The 21,277-nt window shown below is 42.4% G+C and overlaps 1 protein-coding gene across 1 annotated transcript; it reads right to left on the reverse strand.

Annotated features, from left to right (window-relative positions):
• Window positions 1-851: 851 nt before the first annotated feature.
• On the reverse strand, window positions 852-5,754 carry LOC308361842 (carboxypeptidase O-like; the record flags this gene model as incomplete). Its single annotated transcript, XM_080834301.1, has 9 exons — window positions 852-1,150; window positions 1,274-1,358; window positions 2,840-3,039; window positions 3,385-3,472; window positions 3,769-3,885; window positions 4,015-4,119; window positions 4,621-4,722; window positions 5,256-5,322; window positions 5,690-5,754. The coding sequence occupies 9 exons, from the start codon at window positions 5,752-5,754 to the stop codon at window positions 852-854; spliced, it is 1,128 nt and encodes a 375-aa protein (XP_080690427.1).
• Window positions 5,755-21,277: the final 15,523 nt, after the last annotated feature.

Consider the following 21,277-nt stretch of genomic DNA (forward strand, 5'->3'; position numbering starts at 1 on the left):
AAAGCAGTAATGTAAGACTTGAGGTACCAGGCTAATCATATGGGCTAGACACGCTGCAGTAGAACTGTTTCATTGTATTACACAGCGGTGGATTGTCATCTAGCCTCTACACTGGATCGAATGATTATACTAAAATCGTACAGGTCCCTAAACCAGTTCAGTCTAACATGTTGGTAAGCCCCGTAACAGCACTGTAGCCTCTTAGTTAGTCTCTTGAACTGGTAACAGGTTGTGTCTGTGGAATATGCCAAAAGATAGAAATAGGCCCTGGCAAAATCCTGTGCAACACTATTCCTAGAAGAAGAGGTATTTGTCAAAACAGATTCTAGGCATCCAAAGAAATTACCATAGGTCATCCTATCTAACAGGTAGCAATATAATATTAAAAAACAAGAACTTAGGCTGAGTTCCTAATTAAGTGGAGTCAGATTAATTACATTTTACCAAGACAGGGTCCTTTAATGTATATTATATTTCAGCAAAGCGCAGAAAGATGAACATAAAGAAACCTTCGGCCACTCCCAGTTCTGCCATTGGTTTGGAAAAGTGGTTCCTTACAATTACACTTAACAATATTATATTATTGTACCAGATAAATATCACTTTCAAAGAAGCACAACAAATGTTGTCAGTAGCATATCCTTACAGCAACACACTAATCACTTATTAACGTGACTAGTGCATGAGTAGTAGAAGTTGTTCATTTAGCAATAGGAGGAGGAGCTGAAACAACTGTTGCAGTAGGAAGCATCAAGTAGAAAATAGTAAGGACTTGCACATTAGCAGTAAGTTAGAACATCTCATTTTGCCTGTGTCACTATAGCTATAGCATAGAGGTAGTTACCAATACTTTATAAGGGTGCCATAGTGAGGCATACAGCTAGCAGAACAGTCCATATGGTGGCTATTAGAGTGGCAGCAGTATTTGGAGGAGTAGGCATTGGAGTACTAGGAGTAGTAATGTGGAAGGCCTTGTCATGGGCATAGGTGATGATGGAACGAACGCCAGCGTATGCCTCCTCACACGTGGGCTTGATCTGGTCCTCAGGCAGCTCGAAGCCAAGCTGACCTTCGTCCCTCAGTTTGAAGGTGAAGGACAACGGTATGCCAATCAGACGAGCCCAGTCTAGGGAAGAGCCTATGTTTGGATCTGTGGGTGAGAGAGAAAGAGAGGAAGAAAGGCAGAGAGAGAGAGAAAAAGAAAAAGAGAGGAATTGGTTGCTTGTTTAGTTTGTGGAAACAAGAAGAACTTGTTGAACATATGGATACTTACCAAGAACATTAGGGGAGCTTCCTACTGTGTAGTCCATTCCATGGACATCTTTAATGGCTTTGGCAGCAGCAAGCCCCACTGACATCTACCACAGCACAGACAGCAGGCATCAAGGGCGTCAGTTTGTTTTTAGAAGTGGTGGGGACAATTACCTTAAGCTTGAGTGTGTGCTAAGCTAATGTAGCCTACTTATGATGTACAATACACATTAAGGGTTGCTACAATATGATGTCATGAAAACACCAATGAACCAGTATTTCATCGATCAAACTGATTTTGGAGAAACAGTGTAAAATGAGCAGTAGACAACACTTGGGGAAACATTAATACAACTTCTTCAGGGGGTTATCAAACATTATTGTGAATTACGAACATTTACATGGATTTATGGGAACAGCCGTTCGACAGCGCCTGCTGCAACAAAACTTCCTCCAACAATATCTTATTCTTTTAACGACATTGAAGCGAAAAAATACATTTGAAGTAGCATTAGGCGTATTATAAAACGTAACATGCATGACGTTTAGAATGGCATTCTACGGTAAGAAACAATAGCAGAGCCATGCCCACCTCGCCAAAGGCTGATGTAACCAAGTGGTTATCCACAATCTGAGCTTTTGCTATTTGTTGCACACATGACTGCTGAGAGATCGCTGCTTGAAAAGCAGGACGTGAACTATAGGAGTTGACAGTATATCAGACATTAAACGCTATGTGACTAGCCTACCCCGGTGGGCCTTATTTCCGTTGGGCTGGGGGTCAGAGACGTAGCGTTCTCTTGAACTCTCTTCGCCACAAATCCAAATGAAGATAATTTTGGCAGTTTTGCCACCCTTTCATCCTTCTCGTTGCGTTCATGCCGCTTCCTACAGACACTTTTGAGTTTGAAGGGCATGGGGGAGCCTACTTATCGCTTTCTCAACATGCAATGCAACACAACACAGGGTGGGAAACAATCGATACAATTGTGGGTGGGCTATAGAATCTTACCCAGAATAACCCAGACACCCTTGCGATTGTTTAATGGCAGTATTACTTAATAAAAACGAGACCCGTTTCATTCAGCAAAAGGCAAATGAGGCTAAATTAATTATTTGCTGTTGTCAAGACTGACTATTGTTAAAATGCTTATTGGGCAAGTGATGGCTCATAATTATAAATAACTGTCACCGTAATTGAGAAATGTTTGCGAATTGATTTGGTTGGATCATACGCAAGACTTACATTAGACGAGTTCGATTGAGCACGTGGGGATTTTTTTGGCCGCAAATGGTTTGCACGTTTTTAAAACTGATGGGGACAAAATTCAAATTAAGAATAGTGGTGGGGACATGTCCCCCCCGCCCCCCCCTTAACTGACGCCTATAGCAGGCATAAACATAGCGTACAGGTTTAGATATACATATTCTTTTTTTTTCATCTTTATTTTTGTCTCTACCACTACCCATATTTTCTCTGTCTTTCTGTTGAATTCCCTTCACTCTATCTGTCCTACCTGTCTTCCCTCCCCTTCTCACTGCCTCTCTTGTCTCTATCTTTTCTGTCTTTCTCTGGAGTCAGACTCACCAGTTCATCGTAGTTGGGTGCGGTGATCATATGGTATCCGTAGGGTACCAGGATGAGCTGGCCGTAGGAGTGGATGGTGAGGAAGCACAGGATCTCGCTGCTCTCGTACTTCACAAAGTATGTGACTGCCCTTGCTTCACTCTCAGACAGCACGTTGACGCCGATAAAATCCTCTGAGAAACAGTCTCGGGAGCCAAGCGCTGTTAAAATAGACAACAGTTTCTGGTTTCGTTGTGTAATTTCACCAAACTACTGTTAATTTGCTCAACTAACTATTCAAAATGAATTGGTACTATTATTACTAGTAATACTGCTGCTGCTACTACTTCTACTACTGCTGCTACTAGTACTACTGCTGCTGCTACTACTACTACTACTACTGCTACGACTACTGTTACTGCTGCTGCTGCTGCTGCTGCTACTACTTATTATAACAATAATAATAATCATCACCATCATCATATTACGTGACTGTGGCAACTTAAGAGATATGACAGTGAACAATGAATCATACAGTAAACAACAACAAAAAGGGCCACTCTTACCCCCCCAGTTTGCATCAAAGTTGCGGTTCAGATCAGTGCCAATGCAGTCTCCCCTATTAATTGATCGGGATTTCCTCCACAGTCGTGTCTGAAAAGAACAGCAGATAATTACATTCACTCCTTATTGACTCACCTTTACCCTTGGGAATGGTGCTATAAAACTTTATATTATCCATCAGTAATGACTGCACTTAAACTTTTTTTCCCCGTTGGTACGGTTGTCAGAATGTCAGTGGTCTTAATAATATTAATTAAGAGACCCTTAATGGCCATCAACATCAACTTAGCCATTATTTTGAATTTATCTGTGATAATGTTCAAGTTTTTTGCATGAACCAATGTAAACAATTGGGAAAGGTACCATCAAACAAAAAATGTACTTACAGACTCGTTGTACCATGAGTATACATAGCCATCCATATTTAAGACAGGGGTGACGTACAAGTCCATGTTCTTGAGCATCTGACCTATTTTCTTATCTGTTTTGTATGTGTCGAGAATCTGTTCAAATAGAAAGGAATGAGCGATGATGCTGGGATTGAGTTGATTGGGAAACTTGACTAAAAGCAGATGCAGATGAGCTTGACATATGATTAGTGAATATTTTTCTTTCCACTTTGTTCAACCCACCTGTTTGACAAAGTACTGGCAGAAGGCCGGGGCGATCCATTCTTGGGCGTGGATACCACAGTCCATCCAGATGGCCTTCTTGTTTTCAGTGGATGCAAGGCCAATCTGCAAAATCATAGATCCTAAATGTACAGTATGTTGTGCAGCTCCACTAGCTCCACAGTCTTTAAGAACGCACCACTGCATGGGAAACCCTGTTGTGCTAAAGTAAGGCTAAAGCACAAGATCACTTTTGTCTTGTCAAATGTCTACCAGGAGGCTCAGAAGCCCTCTAGGTTTAAGTTGATATCAGGTTCATGTATTCAATGGGTATACAATACACCTATAGTTTTAAGGTAAATATTGCACTTCAGAGATCAAATTCAACAAAATGCTTAAGTTGCATGGTTTGTATTGTGTTTAAAGTAGCCTAGCATGTCAGTGCAAGGGTAAGTGCTAGCTGAGAAAGTCAAAGTAAATTCAGTTTTGCCTCATGAAGTTGTCAAGTTCAGATAGATATGATACAGTTTTTCTAATAAAAAAACATTCACGGATTAAAAAAAAATATGATCAAAAGTGAACATCATCATTATTGTTATCTAGACTGCTGCAACAAAGTAAATATACCTTCAAAAGTTGTATGTTCTGTTTCTCATATGTCTGTCCATAGGGTATGATGGTGACGACATCCCGGTTCTCCTTTTCCAGCTCCTCCATCCATCCAGAGATCTATTCAGACAAATGCATACATGTTAGCTGAGGACGTCCTCAAAGTTTTAATATCAATTTGGAATGATTCATTTTGAGAGCTCAGTGGTTGGTGAAGCACTACTTGTGGGGGGGGGGGGGGGCGGCAGGTGAAGTAGTGGGAGAGGTAAGAGGTAGCTGTTATAAGATTTGCTTAATAGGTTTAATAAGAAGCCAAGAAAGGTACGGTCAACATCAATGGAAGAGTCACGTCAAACCCTTTGAGGGGACAGTATGGTGTCAACCATCACTATGAATGTGAATAACTGCCATACCTCTTGATGCTCTTTCGCTCGGGTTGTAAGCAAAAAGTAGATATCGCAAAACATTAAACCTCACCTTGCATGTATTCAAAAGGTTATTAAAGGCCAGCAGGGTAGAATATTATGAAGCATTAACTCATCTGGCTTTTGCAAGGGACTTCTTAATGCAAAGAAATGTCTCAGTTTTATGTTAAGTTAAATGTTTGACACCAGTATTCTCATTTTTTTTCCTGTGGAAAGAGGTTGCCTCACCTCTGACATGTTGTGATATTTAAAGTAGTCATAATTCCTCGGTTCAGGGCCCTCAGCAACTCTTTGGCTATTAGAGAAGCAGAAAAGGAAGACATAAGAAGAGGGTGGATCCCCATCTAAATACATCAGCAGTACATCAGTGTCTAAGGTGCGGGGAACATTTTAACAGTGTTTCTCAAAGTTCTTCATCTAGACTAAAGTATGTATATCAGCAAGGAATTGAATCATGGAAGAAGTATTCTGTTAGTAACAAGAAACATTGTGAATCATACAATTCAGTTAAATGTAAGCAAACTACAGAGGATTCCTCAATTTTGTTCAATGTTTTTTCTACTCAGTCCGTAAAATATTTCACAGGGAAACTAGTATTCTAATGCATGTATTTGGTGTGACATACGTATGTATGTAGATATAGAAAAATTAAAGGCACTTACCTCGCCTGACTTCCTAATCCACCTAGAACCAAAAGTATTAAAATCCCTTTGATTGATTGTGACATGTTTGAACTCCGTCTTTCTCAACCTCCAAACATAGTCCTCTCCCTTACCTCAACACAACTATATAAAGACCCCTTTACAGGGCTGAACAGATTAATGTCTCTTGTTCAGAACCTCACTGCGGAAACCTTATCTGTGACGTGAAAAGTTGTGTAATGTGTGAGATGGCTGATCATGGATGTTGATACAGTCAAAGGAGTACTGGTAGTTATGTAGATACTCGGGGCAATTATACAAATCCGAGGGTATGACACCAAGACATAGGTCTATTTCATAATCCATTGCTTTCCATGAGTTGCATTTCGGATGTAAATCTGACCTTAATGAGGGATGCTGCAAGCAATAAAAGCAAAATGGGGAGAACAGAGGACAAAGGGTGTGTGGGGGGGGGGCATAGAAAAGTCTTGTGTGAGCATTTCTATGCTCACACAAGACTTACATTGGGAACATCGACTTAAAACAGGAAAACAGTAATATTCGGTTCCATCACCTCACTACTAATCCACTCCTCCACTCCTACTGTGCTACCTCTAATACTACAAACCTTGGAGAATCGTTGAATGACATATTATTCACTGTTGTAAGCCTTCTTACGCACCACACGTGACACTGCAACCTTTGAAGGCTCACTGTCCTTTCTTCATATTCTCAGGACAATCACAGGTAATCAGCGATGGATTAATGGAAAAGGGGAGTGGTGTATATTATTTTCCTCTTCTTATCTTTTGTTCTCTTTATTTTTGGACCAGATATCTGGAACTGACCTTTCATCACTAGTGAATAGGTACTAGGCTTATCATGTAATAGGTTGAGTAGTGTTTTATTCCCCTCCTGATAAAAATATCGGTGTTCTTTAGTGATGCCTGCTGGTATGGAATCTGGAAGGCCTATTAGTGCAGCGTTCTCTTTTGTTGCTTTTTCTAAATGTATGGCTTTTTCCAAATAAGGCCAGTGCTGTTTAAAATATCCCCGGATAACCCTTGGTCGATGGTAGTCGAAGACAGTTTTGTTTGGAATATTCAAACTTTTATTGATCCAGGATATGGGGCATTAATGACATTCTAATTTGTTTGTGCGTTTTCCATGCAAATGGAGTTTGTAAAACAGACCAGTAATGTTTAACTCAAGGTGCCTTGGTGTAGCCTACCTCAGTTACACTCAGCCTGTGTGCCATTGTAGCATACTCATGAAGAATGGAAATTTAAATGCTGTCTGAATACGTTTTATATATAAAAAAAATCATCAAATTGTTGTTGTTATACCCTGGATATAGGAAATCATTTAACATGTTCACATTTATTTTCAAAAAATGTCTTGACCTTGAACTTTACTTTTTGTCTGTTTTGAGAGCCCAACCAAGATAGATATAAGAATATTGAAGGCATTTTAAATGAATGTGTCTCTAGCTAAATGTAATATTGTGCTAGAGGTGTCTGTCTCTATGTACTGCATCATGATATGAGCATTTAAAAACAATCCCAAATAGTAATCTTAAAGCAGTTAGACATTTTGGGTATTTGGGGGTGGAACTGAATATGACATATGAATATGAATGTGATATTTAATTATTTAGTGCCCTATCATTACTGGCCCATTCGGTAATGCCACATCGCAGCGACTCTCTAAGCTGCAATTTTTTTTTTCTTTTACCAGCAGAGGGAGACAGATCATCTCTGTAAATGCTGGTCCACACTAACCAAAGCCACTTCCACAGAGCGAAAAGAGGAGACGATGAGAGCACCGCCAGTGGGAAGAATCTGGCTGCTGGGAGGCCTCAGGCAGTCACACACTCACACACACACACACACACACACACACACACACACACACACACACACACACACACACACACACACACCCCTGGCTCTGAAACACAGGCTGTGATTTTAACCCGTTTTTTAAGCCTGGAAAGGCACCGTCGCTCAGCAGACCAAAGACGTGACCCTACATTCCACACTCTTCTCCTCTCGTCTGCTCTCATCTGTTCCCTCTCTATGACCGCTCTCAGACAACTGCTTGGCTTCAGGCAGACCAGGGCCGGAACAGGGCCGCCTCACAGTCACCTGCTGTTTTTTTTTTTGTCTTTTAGCTCAAAATGTCATCTGCACAGGCTTGTTAGGAAAAGCCACTTGGATATAGTGCTAGAAGGTATGGTGCCGGAGCAGTAGTGTTAGTTGCGAGACAAATCACCTTTGGTCTAATCACTCACCCTGTACTCTCCTCTATGCTATACACTAGTGTGTCCACAGGGGGTGCTCTATGACCAATACTTTTACGCCAGGAGTGTTATTCATGAGACTGTATACTTGACTGTAGCCAGGCCACTGCAATAGTCACCCATTACTGTTCTGTCAATACAGAATAAATATAAGACAATAGATGTAGTATGCCAATCTGGCTCAATATTGCTGAGGAGTAAGATAATCCATCTGAACAACAGATCATGGTGTATACATCACACAGTGATTGTCAGCAACCTAAGCATGCAAGAACATGTGTGTGGTTGTGTGTGTGTATGTGTGTTCACATACGGTATACTAATTCATAAACAGATGTTCATCTGTTCACCCAAGCCTGCTATACATAAACTTCTTGAAATATAGCCCTGATCTCAGTGGAAGCTGATTTACCGGGGACCTGGGGATGTTTTCTTTTGTCTGCACAGTGACCGGGAGGAATGTGAAGGCCACTGTCACATTAGATCTGGGTCAGGTTTCCAGAATAATGTGCACACAGACCCCTGGGGCATCATTTCATGGTGTATAGTCCTGGCATCATGATGTCATGGTGTATAAATTACCATGAGATGTGTCTGGCAGGCTGGGACATAGAGTGAAGACCCACTTCAACAACAACATCATGCTATAGGCCTCATATAATCATACTGTCAGCTTTCACATGTGTTTTGAACTCTTATGGTTCATTGCCATGACAATACACCGATATTCATCGGATATAATTCATGTGTGTATGATTTATGTTATCATCAGAAGCAGCTAGTCAAAGCCAATGCTGTTGATCCAGCTTCACTGTTAAATTGCATTTCTTTTTGGACCTAAGGATCGTAGAGCAAACTACAGATTGTATTTCATGATGCTAAACAGTTCCTGACTCCTGCTGTCAATGTAGACATCACCTAGTAGTGTACCAAAACCCACCAGCAGCCACTAAAGGCTTACATGCAGTCCACTTAAGACAAACCTCGTTTGTATCTGATTGTCCACTCTGATCAAGCTTATTAGAGCCTCGTGGCCCATGTGGGAACTTGTGTATGACACATCCAAGACTGTTTAACTTTACACAGAATCCTGCAGCCCTAACAGAGACATATTGACATAACAGAGGCTTAAGCAAGAGGTGGCCGTAGACTTGGTTTCTTTTTAAACAAGTACTGGGTCAGGATTCTTATTGATAAGCCTACTTAAAAGAGTGAGTCAAAGGGGCCATGTTCAGATCCGCAGTAAATGGACTTTAATCTCCTAGAAATGTTTGGGGTTTTGATGGAGTTGTGGCAACATGGGCCACATCTTTGATCAAAGACACAAATCCCTTTGCCGTCCCTCAGATGGTTCTAATTGCCCACGTGTAGTTGTTAGTGCCTGTGCCTGTGCCTGTGCCTGTCTGTGTATGGCTCTGCTGATCTATACTATTTATTTTCAGGTGTGTGTTGTGCTTGTGTGTCTGTATGTGTGTGTTAAGGGTTGCACAGAGAAGCCTTCATTGTTAGTATTGACTACAGTTCCAATACTGCTTTTGTGAGTGTAGCAGGTGTTGAAGGAAGTTGAGAGCAGAGAAAGTGGAATTAATGAGCGTTTTGGGTGACGCTTGAGTAGTCAACTTCTCTGTCTCCGTGAAAACACTGCTCGCACCAGAGGAAGGATCGTGACATCAGAAATCAATGGTTTGGAAGTTCTTTGATAAAACAGGCCGTCATTCTCATAAAATAAACGTGCAGCAATTATGCATTGTAAACGGATTTCTGAAGGGTGAGTCTGTCATATTAATTAATGTTGTCAAAAAAATAGATACAACCAAATATGACTGATTTAAAATTGTAATCCTTTGGGCTTACCCATGAAACCAACACTATCAATTTCTAAAAACCGTGCACTCGTACAACACCTACTGTGTGTGTGTGTGTGTGTGTGTGTGTGTGTGTGTGTGTGTGTGTGTGTGTGTGTGTGTGTGTGTGTGTGTGTGTGTGTGTGTGTGTGTGTGTGTGTGTGTGTGTGTGTGTGTGTGTGTGTGTGCGTATGAGTATGAGAGAGAGTCTGCCTATGTACATTATGTACATTATGTGTGTCACAGAGAAGGGCAGCCATAAGAACCCCTTCTATCCCTGCAGCTCCATTATAACCATGTCTTCCTCCTGAGAGGGCACCTACGTGCCTGGACAGAGCCAAGAGCTGTGCAGTGCAGAGATGTCTCTTGGTGATTACCTCAGCTATGTGTGCGTCTGCACTGTTTCAGGAGCATAGAGGAAAGGCAGACAGTGACTAACGCACACAATCCTATCGCCTCAGGCCCTGATAAGGGAGACTTCCCCCTCACCCTCACCCAGAAAGTCCACTCTGCTGTGCATATACCTGCGCTAGCTAGCCATGGCCTTTTGTTCTCCGTGCGCTGGGCTGTCTCTCGGTTTGATTGTCTTGTTTTTGTGCTATCCTGTCTGACCTGTCGATTTGTCTGCTGTCTGACCTGTCTCGCTCTTTGTCTCCACGTCTGTCTATCTGTCTGAGTCAGTGTTTGTGTCTGACTGCCTTTCCCACCCCACAATCACAGGCTAATCTTGGTAACGGTGATTAATGACGTAAACTTTTATGAGCACTGTTTGTATAAATAGCCGATTTCTATTTACAATGGAAAGTAGCACATTTAAAAAATGAACCAGTCTTTACACAACTCGTTGTCCTTTGTATTTCAGATAGGGCCAAGCATGTCAAAAGAATTCCTTGGACAAATCTGTACAGAGTAAAGAGACTGTGTAAAAAAAAATGTTACAGTACATTAAAATGAACACACCACCATGACATCACGTCAGCCTTCGATACTTATAATCCCTTTACTATCTGTTCCCAGAAGCCCTATCTTACATGGAAATCTCTGCGGAAATCTCTGCGTCTCTACTGGTCTTTGCAGCCCAAGACCATGCCATTGACTGGGCTCACCCAACATTTAAGGCTATAATTCCCTGGACGTAAGTGATGTGGACGCACAGGGGCTCTCCTTAATCAGATTGTCTTCAAAGAGACCCCTAATGTCACGGGTGCTCGCTCACTGTTCATTTCATTGTAATTATAGAGTTAGCCCTGCTGATAGCTCCATTTTTTCCCTTAAGTTGTTAAAGAGAAGCTGAGTCAAAGTTAAATGGCTGCCTTTTGTCAGGTCAGATCTATTCAAAGCCACTCAGCACTGGTTTCCTCTGATAGTGCTATCATGCTACGCCAGAACCACTAGACCAAACATACGAAGCATTGTTTTTGCAGCTTTTTCCACTGCAAAAGCCAGGTCCACGGAGATCATATCACACTTCACTCAAGACAAACACGAAGGGCGTGGAATGCTGATGTTGTGAATGCGAAAGGAAATTCCCCCGTCTCACAACCTGGAGATTTGGGAACCGTGTGAGTTGAACAATATAGAACAATACCATGAAAGGAGTTTGACCACAGAGACCTTGGCAAAGGGTTTTGGAAGATCTCTTTCAGCGAGTCTGTGGAAGACCCCTCTTGCAGGAACCGACTGTATGTACATGATGGGCAGACTTCTCTGTGGAAGATTTCTCTAAATAAAGGGAGTCACAGAGTGAACCCTTCTGTTGGAGGAGGCTGTGAAAAGATCTCCCTAAGGCCACTGCCACACTAACCTGAGAAACACACTGACCGGAACGGATTCGGGGTTAGTCAATCGCGGCCAGACAAAGCTGTGCTGCGCTGTGCTGCGGCCACACACACCCATTGAAACTGGTGAATCTGCTGTAGTACATAATCAAGGCCTGTTGGTGGCGCTGTGAAGGGTGCTACCGGAAACGGAGGAGAAGACTCGGAGAAGAAGACGACGACAAGTTACAACTAGTTAAGTTAGTGACAGTTCAGTTTGTCACCAAGTAGTTGACCATACTGTGCCTTATACATTTCCAATGCTTAAATCATCATTGTTCGACCTGTATGTGATGCATTATGTGCATACCTAATGAAAGTAAGGGTTCTCATGAAGTTGCTACTGTGATAGATCGTGTATTAAATACCACATTTTGGGCTACCTTCTAGTGCTATTAGTAGTGATTAGCATGCTAAACGGAGATTTAGCTATGTTCTGTTCTTATGTTGATACGCTATTTTTTGTAACCTACAATAAATAAAGCAGGATTCCAGTCAATGGAAAAATGGCCTCTCCCCACCGGCGATTGTTGTTGTTTACGTTTTTCTATCAGTTCTCACCACACAACGACGTCTCATCTTTGCTCCTTGAATGTCGATATGTAATGGTATGGAGTTATTGAAACTTACTTTGTGTAAAAAAGACTAGAAATTGAATGTTTATTTTTCATTTCATTGGTTATTGGTTATTGATTATTTTTCATTTATTTTTCAAGGTTCCGTCACGGTTAGTATGAAAATCGGCTTAGGCCACTGCCACACTAAGCCGATTTTCATACTTTCCGGAACGGAACCTTGACAAACTGGCCTCCCGGCCAGACAAATCTGCCATTTGGAGCATCTCTTACCGTCAAGGTTAGAATCCCCTCTCCAGAGTGGGAAGGTTGCAATCTACCCTGCTATCAGAGCCTGTCTGACCGCAAATCGGGTTTGAATCCGCGAATCTGATGACGTAATTATCCCACGTGAGCGCTGGAAGCTGTCAAGTAGTCATGTTCATCTTCCCAATCGCAATAAAAACAAAAAAATGTAAGTCTTCTGTTCTGTTTATGGCTGGCAAACAACAATCTAAGAAGGGCACGTATTATTCACTGAGTTACCAAAGCAGTCTTCTTTATGGGGACTAATTAGCACTGCACTGAATTACATTAACATGTGTAATTGTTATTGTGTAGCAATAACTCAACTCATATTACTAGATACATATAATAGTGGACATTACACTAGGCAACATGGATCTCCTTCATATCTCATCCAGTCGAAATCTTAGCAGGATTGAACACATCTTTATTACAGCGTATCAACATAAGAACAGAACATAGCTAAATCTCCGCTTAGCATGCTAATCACTACTAGCACTAGAAGGAAGCCCAAAATGTGGTATTTAATTAATACACGATCTATCACAGTAGCAACTTCATGAAAACCCTTACTTCGATTAGGTATGCACATAATGCATCACATACAGGTCGAACAATGATGATTTAAGCATTGGAAATGTATAAGGCACAGTATGGTCAACTACTTGGCGACAAACTGAACTGTCACTAACTTAACTAGTTGTCGTCTTCTTCTACGAGTCTTCTTCTCCGTTTCCGGTAGCACCCTTCACAGCGCCACCAACAGGCCTTGATTATGTACTACAGCAGATTCACCAGTTTCAATGGGTGTGTGTGGCCGCAGCACAGCGCAGCACAGCTTTGTCTGGCCGCGATTGACTAACCCCGAATCCGTTCCGGAAAGTATGAAAATCGGCTTAGTTTGGCAGTGGCCTTCAGTGTGGCAGTGGCCTAAGAGTAAGGCCACATTAAGCCGATTTTCATACTTTCCGGAACGTATTCGGGTTTAGTCAATCGCTGCCAGACAAAGCTGTGCTGCGCTGTTCTACGGCCACACACACCCATTGAAACTGGTGAATATGCTGTAGTACATATGCAAGGCCTGTTGGTGGCGCTGTGAAGGGTGCTACCGGAAATGGAGAAGGAGACTCGTAGAAGAAGACGACAAGTTACAACTAGTTAAGTTGGTGCAGACAGTTCAGTTTGTCGCCAAGTAGTTGACCATACTGTGCCTTATACATTTCCTATGCTTAAATCATCATTGTTCGACCTGTATGTGATGCATTATGTGCATACCTAATGAAAGTAAGGGTTTTCATGAAGTTGCTACTGTGATAGATCGAGTGCTATTAGTAGTGATTAGCACGCTAAGCGGAGATTTAGCTATGTTCTGTTCTTATGTTGATACGCTGTAATAAAGATGTGTTCAATCCTGCTAAGATTTCGACTGGATGAGATATGAATGAGATCCATGTTGCCTAGTGTAATGTCCACTATTATATGTATCTGGTAATATTAGTTGTGTAATTCAGTGCAGTGTAAATTAGTCCCCTTAAAGAAGACTGCTTTGGTAACTCAGTGAATAAAACGTGCCCTTCTTAGATCGTTGTTTGCCAGCCATAAACAGAACAGAAGACTTACTTTTTTTTGTTTTTATTGCGATTGGGAAGATGTACGTGACTACTTGACAGCTTCCAGCGTTCACGTGGGATAATTACGTCATCAGATTCGCGGATTCAAACCCGATTTGCGGCCAGACAGGCCCTGATAGCAGGGTAGATTGCAACCTTCCCACTCTGGAGAGGGGATTCTAACCTTGACGGAAAGTAACGCTCCAAATGGCAGATTTATCTGGCCGGGAGGCCAGTTTGTCAAGTTATTTTCCGCAAAAGTATGAAAATCCGCTTAGTGTGGCCTGCCCTTAAGAGGAGGAGGCTGTGAAAAGATCTGTCTAAGATAAGGACGCTGTGAAAGATCTCCCTAAGAGGAGGAGGCTGTAAAGGATCTCTCTTGAAAAACAGTACTGTTAGATGTGTCTCAGAAAAGGAGACTTTGAGAGGTATAGGTTCATACCGTTCCCTCTTCTCTCAACACACTTGTTTCGTATTACAGTAACAAATCCGTTGTATGTAGCTTATTTAATTAAGTGCACTTCTCAGTGAAGCTCATCTCTCTCTCTCTCTCTCTCTCCCTCTCACTCTCGCTCACTCTCTCTCTCTCTCTCTCTCTCTCTCTCCCTCTCTCTCTCCCTCTCATTCTCTCTCCCTCTCTCTTTCCAAACATGTTTTGCTCTCCTCCTCCGTCCCCCAGTGGATGACAGTGATGTATGATCGCAACATATCATTTCCTTCGCTGCGATATAATTTCCCCCTCCACTGTCCCTGTCGAGCTCCAGATGGTCCCTGCCAGGGTCTCTGCTGCGGTGGACCTGAAGCGCTGTGTGCACCATGTGTGGTGGAGGACGCAGCCTGTAATATGTGATGTCATTCCCTCAAGGTTTATTTGTGTGCCCTTTGGTGTGTGTGTATGAAGGGATTAGGTCTATACAGTGATCATGTTTGTGTATCTGATCTGCTTCTCTCTCTCTTTCTCTCTCTCTCTCTCTCTCTCACTCTCTCTCTCTCTCTCTCACACACTCTCTCTCTTTCTCTCTGTTTAAAGTTTGGGTGTATGGATCTTAGTTTGTTTTTGTGTGTTTTTTTTAATGCATTTGAGTTTGTGTTTGTTTCTGCGTCTGTACAGGAGTGTTTGGTTGAGTTTGGATTGTGCTCTTGGGAATGTATAAAAACATTATCTTTATCATTATCTTTAAGATTATCTGAAGCAGGTTTATGAGCCTGCAACTGTGTGTTTTCTATGTTTGCACTAATTGTTATTACTCTCTCTCTCTCTCTCTCTCTCTCTCTCTCTCTCTCTCTCTCTCTCTCTCTCTCTCTGTGTGTGTGTGTGTGTGTGTGTGTGTGTGCACTGACCAGTGTGTGGTGTAGGCATATCCTTGCTTGTTCTCGAAGGACGCGGGGGTCTGTCCTCCCAGTCACGTTGGTTGGTTGGTTGGGTGTGTCAGAATTAGGCAGCTCAGAGCCTTGGAGCAGCAGCACCAGCAGCTCAATGTGTCATCTTTTCCCAGAGTGCTCCAGGGAGGCAGGAGGACTGCCCAATCCCATGTGTCTTCATTTTGCCTGGGTTTGCCAAACCTTTGGTGTGGCATCTTCGTTCTCACTCACGTGGCTCGTAACTGGAAAACAGATGAGAAAAGGAGAGAAAAGATGGAAAGAGAGAGAGTGAAGGAGAGAGACAGGGTTGGTTGGTAGGGCATAAACAACGTCGGCCCTTTAATAAACCCTGTCTTTTGGGTGAGCTACTTCGGGAGGAATGACTCGTATACTCTTAAAAAAAAAAAGTCTCCTCAGTGTGTATGGGGTCTTAAATCATGAATTAAATTGGGAGCAGTTGTAGACACGGCAGCCATGTTGTGGATACCTCTCCACAAACCCCAGGTTTCATCTAACTGCGCGCAGGTTGGATTCACTTCAGTGACTTATGAGTCAGGGCATTTAGCTCCAAACCCTCACATGTGCACCAAGAGACTGTCCCATAGGGAAAGGGCATGGTGATGGCTGCCATCATAGTAATTATACAACTTTCATCAAAACAGGAAGACATCTTTCCATATTTTGGAATAAAGAACAAAAACAGGAAAGGAGAAAGACAAGGGAGTGCTGCATGACCCTTCAGGCTTTTCATAGGGATTTGTCCATTTAGTTTCGGAATGATTCAGGGAACGCTGCCCAAGGTTGAGGAGTCATTTTGGTCAGTACCCGTTCACTTAGCTCAAACAGCATGTAGAGTAGCCAAGCCCAACAGCCCTCTCACACCTCTCTCTGTATGTGGGTGTTTGCTTAACATCTGCACCATGTCAAACAAACCGTCACTCATCTACTCTCTTCCTTCATCCCCCTCCATTTTTATCAGTCTGGGCATGCGGGGAACCTTGGCAGGGGTCAAGCCCAGCTGTCTTGGCTCTTCTCCACATTCACACACCGGTCCACACCAGTCCACACCAGTCCAGCAAAGTCTGGTGAAGGTTGCATTAGTTGAGAGGCATTTGATTGGTTTGTGTATGATAGGTTTTAATTAATTTTTAAAGTTCTGAATGACGTTTTTGATCTGTTTGTGAGGGAGTGTTAGCGCAGCAGCTAATGCTAATGCTGAATGGTAATACTTTGTTAATCTAGCGCTAACACAAACATACTAGGGCTTGCATAGTAATGATGACAGATAACCACCCACAGCTTTGGGAAGGTGTGAGAATAATGAGAGGATTTGCAGGAGAGGAGTGAAGCAAATGGTTTACAGTGATTTGTAGGGGCGATGGTAGGAGTTGTGCAAATATTTGGCAAAGCCCTGAGAAGTTCTCGACAGGTGGGGGTGGGGGGGTGCTGAAGGAGTTCTTGACGGGGGGTTGGGGGGGGTTGGGGGGAGGGGGGGGGGTTGCAGGTTGTTGCTCAATTATTTTCAAGGGCTTTAATACATGATCAAATAGTTTGGGGCTATTTGTCCTAATCATTATTTTGAGATACGGGGGTATTCATAAACATCTGGGGCTAGCAATTGGACATATACCTTGACAAAAATGATTCGTTTTGATGAGGACTGTTTTAGTGTTTTTGCACCAAATAATATAGAATTGATGATTTGGTGCCAAATAATAATATAATATTATTTACAATTAATAATATAAAGTAATATGAAAATAAATGTGATAGGATGGAGATTATTTCAGTGAAGATTTTCTCAGAAATGTGCTTATCAATTCTCAGTTGACAAAGTGAACGACCAATCCAAAATACCTGAGGACTGTTTAAGTGATCTTATCGTGAAATGATAACGCCTTTGACACATCAGAAGCATGTTTCTTTTTTTTTGTTGGATGTTTCGGTGAACATATGTACATCACTTAAATCCACTTCATATTCCTATCGTGCCTCTGTCATGTGCTGCCTAGATCCACTAGGTCAGGGACCAGCATTTTGAAAGGTCTGGAGGAGTGTGCAGCAACTGTTACTTCTGTTTCCTGATTTATGATTTTTCAGTGTTTGGAAACTGCATTTCTAAGAATACCAAATTATCTCTGATTTCTTCCTCAAACAGCCACGTTGCCAGCCAAAAGATTGTCTAGATTGTTGAGAGAGTCTCTGGTATCAGTACGATTATTTCCTTCCTTCCTTCCTTCTCTCCATGTCCCTCTCTTTCTCTCTGAAAGTACTGCTGCTTTGAACACCTTTAGTTCTGCTGTGCTGTTGACACTTCACCCTGTGAGAAAACCCACTGTTGTGCGGGCAGGGTTGACAGATGAAGACCTTATCTGATCCCTCCTCCTCCTCCTTAAGCCTTCACACTGTTGTTCCTCTGGAAGGCCGGTCTTCACGACTCAGTGCCACCAACTTCCTTTCTCATGGCGACTGTAAACAGACAAAAAGACAGTAAAGTAAAGCTGGTAACTTGAGCACACCAACTCAACATAAAACAAAATAGTTCTGTGTGTGTTTTCTTCCGTCATTTATCTTTACTCTTTTGTGTGGGCCATAAATGTATCATAGGCATCTCAAGATAGGACCTCTGCCTAACAACGTACCTTGTGAAACTGTGTTTGAAAAGTTGTCAACCAATAATTAATGGTTCACAAATTTTAGTTTTTTGCACCAAATAATATAGAATTGATGATTTGGTGCCAAATAATAATATAATATTATTTACAATAAATAATATAAAGTAATATGAAAAATAAATGTGATAGGATGGAGTTTATTTCAATCTAGATTTTCTCAAAAACGTGCTTGTCAATTCTCAGTTGACGAAGCTAACTACCAATCCAAAATACCCCCTTGCTGCTTGTCTAATGTAGATGACTAATGCAAACTGCTTTGAGTGATACCATCATGTTGCTGAAAAGAAAAATTACACTGCCTTCATGTCTCAGAAGTGTTACTGATCACCATAGTAACGGTTGTTGCGATAATAGTTGCCATGCCACTGATGTTGTTTACTTCAGGCAAATTCCTCTATTCAAAATTAGCTTTCATTGTGTGTACTGATGAGAATGGTCAGATACCATAGGAAACTGCTGTACTGGGAAGAATAAAGACAGTCTTCTCACATAAGGGGAATTTTTAAAGGGGAGGATGAGGATGAGGAGGAGGAGAAGGGGGGTGTTGGTGTGATTTAAATAGAGTTTAAATTCAGCCTCATATTTCACAAACAATTCACCAAACAAACTGGCACGGTGGGGCCAAATAAAGCTCTGGAGCCAAGTGTCCATTTCCAGCTGGTGATAGAGGTCCAGTCAGAAGAATGTCTGGACGACTTCCCTTCCCAAAGCAGGGCCTGTTTGTCCTGAGGCCGGGGCAGTGAACCCCACCATAGCCCTGGGCAATCTCATGGGCATGTAGACACGAGTAAAGCACACAGACCCATGCAAAAACATACAGATGAATCACACACACACACACACACACACACACACACACACACACACACACACACACACACACACACACACACACACACACACACACACACACACACACACACACACACACACACTCACACACACACACACACACACACAAATAGCTGCCAAAATGCACATGTGAAAATATCTTCTACATACCAAAGCCATACAGACACTGTAAAAATATCTGAAGATATTAAAACAATATTCTGACGCTCCAGGAATAGCATCCTGTTAATCGTAAATATACAACAAAAACAATTTCCCTGTCGTCATGACAATAAAGTCAAATGTCCGGCACACACATGCAGAGGCGGATCTGAGCCAGAGGAACCACTAAAAGTCCCAATACTGCACCGGAGATGTAGAACAGCAGAACCGGAGGATAAAACCTGATGGAGCTAAATCACATCTCCTTATAAGGAGCTTTCTTTTTCTCAGAGGCAACCCGGCAAGGCAAGGCATTGAGGGAAATGGCTCTGATAGGATCATAATTGCAGACAAAATCTCCAGCTGAAACTGATATGTCTACTGTTGAAAGGAGAAGAGGGGCCTTAGAGATAGCAGAAGCTAACTTTGTTTTTTTGTTTGAATCGCTTCACAGCTCAGTGGCATTCTTCTGCCAAACACAATGTTTTAGTAGCAGCTGGACTTCTCAGAATCAATGTGGAACAAAGAGAAGCAGGTTTTAAAGAATTGTTGTGACAGTTGTGCTCTCTGCACAGATGTTTATATAATTCAGATACACTTTTGGGGACTTACATAAGGATTTCATAACACATTACCACACACTGAATAACTATTTAAAAAGCAATACGTGTGCGTTTATGAAGTTATGTCTTTATCTGCAACATGAAATGGATACCTCAATAGTTAGCATTCTCTTGACACATCAGAAGTCAAGGTTAACCAGTGACATGTCCATGAGGGACTTTTGAGTTTATATTTCCCCCATGTCAGCACAGTGTAATTTATTGCAGTGGACATCTTACGCACACTACATATATATAACATAATCTCATCATGAACATTGAACGCTTATGAATGTGTGATAAAATCCCTGTGTAGATGTCCTTCGTAATCAAGTGTTACCCATTGTTCTTAACCATGTTTCTGTATTTACAGAGGTTAAAGGCTTGGGGCTGGCTTCTCTGTTGGGACTAAAACCTTTCCTGTGTCTGGTTCTCCCAGATGACAGTAGATGGATGGACTGTTTGTTTGGACAATGGGGTAAAGTGAACCCTTTTTTCCAAAAAACCTGAAGCACATCAAGGATAACTGTATGACAATTCATCAACAGCCTCTCTTGGAAACAGCCATGACTGTCAGAGGGATGTAAATATACAGATTACTGCACACACACACACTGACACACACACACACACACTGACACACACACACACACACGCACACACACACACACACACTCACACACACACACACACACACACACACACACACACACACACACACACACACACACACACACACACACACACACACACACACACACACACAATGCGGGCCAAAAATGGGGAGACACATCCTCTGCAACCTCTATACGTCTCATCATTACTCCCAGTTTACAACAGATTAAAATAACACTCCCGAGTGATGAATAAACTCTCTCTGTACAAGTTGTCTTTATCAGCATGTCCTTGTTTTACCCTCCCGCTATCTCTCTCTGCTTCAGGACTATCTGACATAAAGTAGTTGCTGTTGTTTTCAGAAGTAATTTCTTCTCTATCACCCCCTTGCCCTTTCTCACGCCTCTCCCCTCCCTGTGTCTCCCCCCGGCCCAATCATTATCACTGAGTAAAGGGATACACCCTTATGCCTTGCATGTCCTCCGGGGGCTGAGCGTGAAGCCTGAGGCCCAGGGGAGGAACGGCCAGAGGAGAGGTGCTGTCTGTGGGGGAGACGGCGCAGTCATCCCCCCCACCCGTCTGCCTGCGCTCTGGATGTCTTTCCAGCAGCAGCACCCATGACTTCATCCTAAATGATTTACTGCTCTTTGTGAGGAGGTGTGTGTGTGTGTTTGTGTGTGTGTGTGTGTGTGTGTGTATGTGTGTGTGTGTGAGTGTGTGTGTGTGTGTGTGTGTGTGTGTGTGTGTATGTGTATGTGTGTGTGTGTGTGTGCGTGTGAGAGAGAGAGAGAAAGAGAGAGAGAAAATAAGAGGAGAAGCCAATCTGGATAATTACATGGGAAACTCTCCCAGCTTCCCAGCCATATTGTGTGTGTGTGTGTGTGTGTGTGTGTGTGTGTGTGTGTGTGTGTGTGTGTGTGTGTGTGTGT

This window comes from Sprattus sprattus, assembly GCF_963457725.1.
Source record: "Sprattus sprattus genome assembly, chromosome: 3".
Taxonomy (NCBI): domain Eukaryota; kingdom Metazoa; phylum Chordata; class Actinopteri; order Clupeiformes; family Clupeidae; genus Sprattus; species Sprattus sprattus.